Source organism: Neomonachus schauinslandi, chromosome 7 (genome assembly GCF_002201575.2).
Source record: "Neomonachus schauinslandi chromosome 7, ASM220157v2, whole genome shotgun sequence".
In the NCBI taxonomy this organism is placed as follows: Eukaryota; Metazoa; Chordata; class Mammalia; order Carnivora; family Phocidae; genus Neomonachus; species Neomonachus schauinslandi.
The window spans coordinates 3,363,484-3,367,844 of NC_058409.1; the positions used below are offsets into that span (position 1 = coordinate 3,363,484).

At 36.3% G+C, this 4,361-nt stretch overlaps 1 protein-coding gene across 1 annotated transcript; it reads left to right on the top strand.

Moving 5' to 3' along the window:
- Window positions 1-399: 399 nt before the first annotated feature.
- LOC110581171 (olfactory receptor 2T1-like) lies at window positions 400-1,483 on the top strand. The gene is given in 1 exon segment (XM_021690929.1): window positions 400-1,483. A coding segment is annotated over 1 exon segment (966 nt). The 5' UTR covers window positions 400-517.
- The last annotated feature ends 2,878 nt before the right edge of the window (window positions 1,484-4,361 follow it).

Below are 4,361 nucleotides of genomic sequence, written 5' to 3' on the forward strand. Positions count from 1 at the left end.
CTGACAACAAGAGGATACTCATAATTCTCACAACCCATATAGCAGATCACTCATTTGTACCTAAATGGCAGAGAAAGACTATTTATTGTCAGTACTGAGATGTTTTTAAGATGGTGGTAATGTTGATTATAATAAAGATTCATTTAATAAGGATACCAATTTAAACACATCTAAGGTAGTATGTACACACACACCAGACCAGGGTATGTTTAACTGAATAACAAGGTTTACACCCTTATGTGTTGTTAAATGTATCACTGTAGTACAATAGCATCTGTTGACATCATCTTGTCCAATGTAAAGAACTACTGATTCAAGGTGATCAATTTTATGTAAAAAACATTCTAGAATAGTTTAGTTGCTAGATATCTATGCCAAAGTTGTAAGAAAATATTTTTAAATGTTTTCCTCCAACTTTTAGAAGTTCATTGCCTGAATCAACCCATATGTTGTTATGTTAATTCTCTGAGAATATTGTCATTTTATTTGGAAGATTTTAGGTCACAGCAGCACCATCATGGGATCAATGGAAGTGTACAACACATCCTCTGCAGACTTTACCTTCATAGGACTGTTCAACAAGAAGGACATCTCAGGCCTTCTTTTTGTCATTATCTCTACCATCTTTTTCACTGCATTGATGGCCAATGGGGTCATGATTTTCTTGATCCGCACTGATTCACGACTTCACACTCCCATGTACTTCCTGCTTAGCCACCTCTCCTTCATTGATATGATGTACAGCTCTACCATTTTGCCCAAGATGCTGGTTGATTACCTGCTGGGTCAAAGAAACATCTCCTTTATGGGATGCACAGCCCAGCATTTCCTCTACCTCACCCTCGTGGGAGCTGAGTTCTTCCTGTTGGGCCTCATGGCCTATGATCACTATGTAGCCATCTGCAACCCCCTTCGCTATCCTGTCCTTATGAGCTGACGGGTCTGTTGGATGATTATAGCAGGTTCCTGGTTTGGGGGCTCTTTGGATGGCTTCCTTCTAACTCCCATCACCATGAGCTTTCCTTTCTGCAACTCCTGGGAAGTTAACCATTTCTTCTGTGAGTCACCTGCAGTCCTGTGGTTGGCATATGCAGACACAGCCCTCTATGAGACAGTAATGTATGTGTGCTGTGTTCTGATGCTGCTGATTCCTTTCTCTGTGGTAATCGCTTCCTATGCCCGAATCCTGACCACAGTCTACCACATGAGTTCAGTGGAGGGGAGGAAGAAAGCATTTGCCACCTGTTCATCTCACATGACAGTGGTGACCTTATTCTATGGGGCTGCCATGTACACTTACATGCTTCCACACTCTTACCACAGGCCAGCCCAGGACAAAGTATTTTCTGTGTTCTACACAATCCTTACACCAATGCTAAATCTGCTCATCTACAGTCTGAGGAACAAGGATGTGACTGGAGCTCTGAAGAGGGCACTAGGCAGGTTCAAGGGTACACAAAGAGTGTCAGGAGAAGTGTTTTGATAGTGGCTTCTTTTATGTGACTATCAAATGGGAGCCTTTGTGAACAATGTGGCCATGCTCTCAACAAAAGATTAAACTGGAGAGTAGGTTCAATTGTGCAGGAAAAAAAAGGGAAAAAGATCAATATAAAAATGCATCCTCTTGATCTTCATTTCTTCATCTCTTCTTTCCTTTCTTATGTCTTCCCTTTATTCTATCCTGTTCACATGTATTCAAAATAAATGCCCAGTGTTTTTCAGGAATTGAAAATAAAATTTTTTGCTTTGCAGTTTCACCTTTTGGAGATGACATAAATTGCATGCAATTTTAAATGGCATGAACTATGTTGAGGAGTGCAGGAGGGAAGTTGGTACTTTTGGTATGTCTGACACTGCTGTATAACTCTAGGTACCATCTAAAAATAAGAAAAATATGTTCTTTATGTTGAAGACTAATACCTGATCCAGCCTTTTAGGAAGACCACTGTGTAGCTACCTATGTGTTCCAATTTGTCAGTTGGTCAGAAGAGTCACTGAATACAGTTTTCTCAATTAGCTGTTGCACTCCCTGAAATAATTATGTGTGTTTTACTTTAAGTAGCAATACAGTATTTAACTTTTTGTTTGTTTGTAACACATAAGTGAAAATTATTTGTCAGATAAGTTAAAATTGATGGGTGAGAACAAAGGACATTGCCCAGAAAAGACAACATCATATCATATACTTAAAAGTTTACTAAATGTCAGAGAAACACACAAGGATATGGGCTGAGAGGATACTAAAATTATTTTTCAAATATGTCACAGGGTCATCAGGGTTGATCATATACCAGCCAGATAATAGGAGTTTGCTCATATTCCATATTCATACTCCCCACTGATCCAGGAATTGAGGACAATAAGCATGTGGCAAATCATGTTCAATGTTGCATTTGATTATATAAGGAGTTTACCCAGGTATCATAGGGGTCACTTTATTAAATTATTAATAATATTGACCAATGATATTAGTCAATCTGTCTAAAACTTAACTATTCACATACTTTGTAAGGTTCATCATGCTCTAACAACCTCGTAACAAATAAACCACATATTAACAGCTTTAACTGAACAGCTGAAAACAGTGGGGGTCAAGGAAGTAAGGGACTTCTGTAGGGTAATATTTAAAATTAGTTCATTAAGCTGCAAAATTTCAAGGAATGTGATTGATTGAATACTTTATCTTTCAGATACAGCTTCCTCATTAATTCATCCATGTATTCATTTATTCATCATAGCCGTGAGCAAGATAGGAAAAGCACCTACACTCAAAAAGTTTACATTCTAATGGGGGGAAAGGCAATGAAAAGAAAAAAAAAAAGCAGTCAATTTATATCCCCACAACATTGTATATAGTAACAGCGACTAAAGCTGAACATACCTGTTCTCTGTGCCCCAGAAGAAACATACTGGGGTCAATTTCTAACAAATATGTATGCACAATCTTTACCAAAATATATGTAGTAATAGAAAAAAATAAGAAGCTGCTCAAAAGCTCACCAGTGGTGAGATGGATAAATAAATTGTGACATTGTCATACAATAAGAATAGACATTCTACTAATACTACTTACAATGATATAGATTAATCTCAGAAACATGTTGAACTGAAGAAGAAAGTTACAAAACAATACATTTATATAAACTAGCCTCTGCTTGGAAGATGAGTGGCTGAAAGAGTATGTAGGTGTGTTCTGGGGTGCTGGTAGTTTTCTGTTTCTTCATGTGGATTCTGATTACACACCCAGTGTTCAGTGTGAGAAAATTTATCAAGTTCAAACTTTTTGTACATCTAATATTTTTGTATGTTTATTTTGCTTCAATAAAAAGTTAAAATATAACTCAGATATATACCACATTTTCTTTATCCATTCATTCATCAATAGCTGCTTAAGTTGCTTCCATGTCTTGACTATTGTGACCAATGATGCAATAAACATGGGTATGCAGATATCCCTCCACATAGTGATTTTGTTTTCTTCAGATATATTTCCAGAAGTGTAATTGTTGAATTATATGGTAGTACTATTGTTTTTATTTTTGGAGGAACTTTCATACTGTTTTCCAAAATGGCTGCACTAATTTACATTCTCACAAACAGTGCACTAGGGTTCCCTTGACAACACTTGTTATCTCTTATCTTTTTAATGACAACCATTCTAACAGGTGTAAGGTTCTAGCTCGTTAAACTAATGCAATGTTATATGTCAATTTTATCTTGAAACTAGGAAAATATAACTTATGATATAATGAATTGTATACAAGAAATACATTAAGACAGTGGGATAATGGAGATCAGTGAAGGGCTACTCTATCTACCATGTTCAAAGAAGGACTTTCTGAGGAGACTCTAATTGGGCAAGAAAGTAGAGAGGCTTCCAGGTGGGAAGAATAGCAGGTGTCTATGTCTTGAAATGGGGAAGATATGTTCAGAAGATGGGACAGTGAAATTGAAATATTAAGTTTGAAATATCTATTGAATATATGTTCAAATGTCAGATAAGAAGCTAGATATTTCAGTTTGTATATCATTTGAGTTGTTAAGTGTGAAGATAGATTTTAGGAGTCATTTATAAGCATATTTTATGTAACCACAGGAAATTACATTAGGAGATCAACCCTAGTTGGGGGACTGCATATTTAAAAAAGAAAAAACTAAAAAATAGGTCAAAATATTTCAATGCATAAATGCCAAGCCATGAAAGGAGTAGGTGACAATAAAGGGATAGAAAAGATGTAGAACATCCAGGGCAGTGTGGTGTGATAGAAACCTAGAAGAGACAGTCTTTCTCATAGAAAGGAGTCTACAATGTGAAATACTGGATATAATTTAAGTAAATTTGAAACAAAAAGTTGATCAGC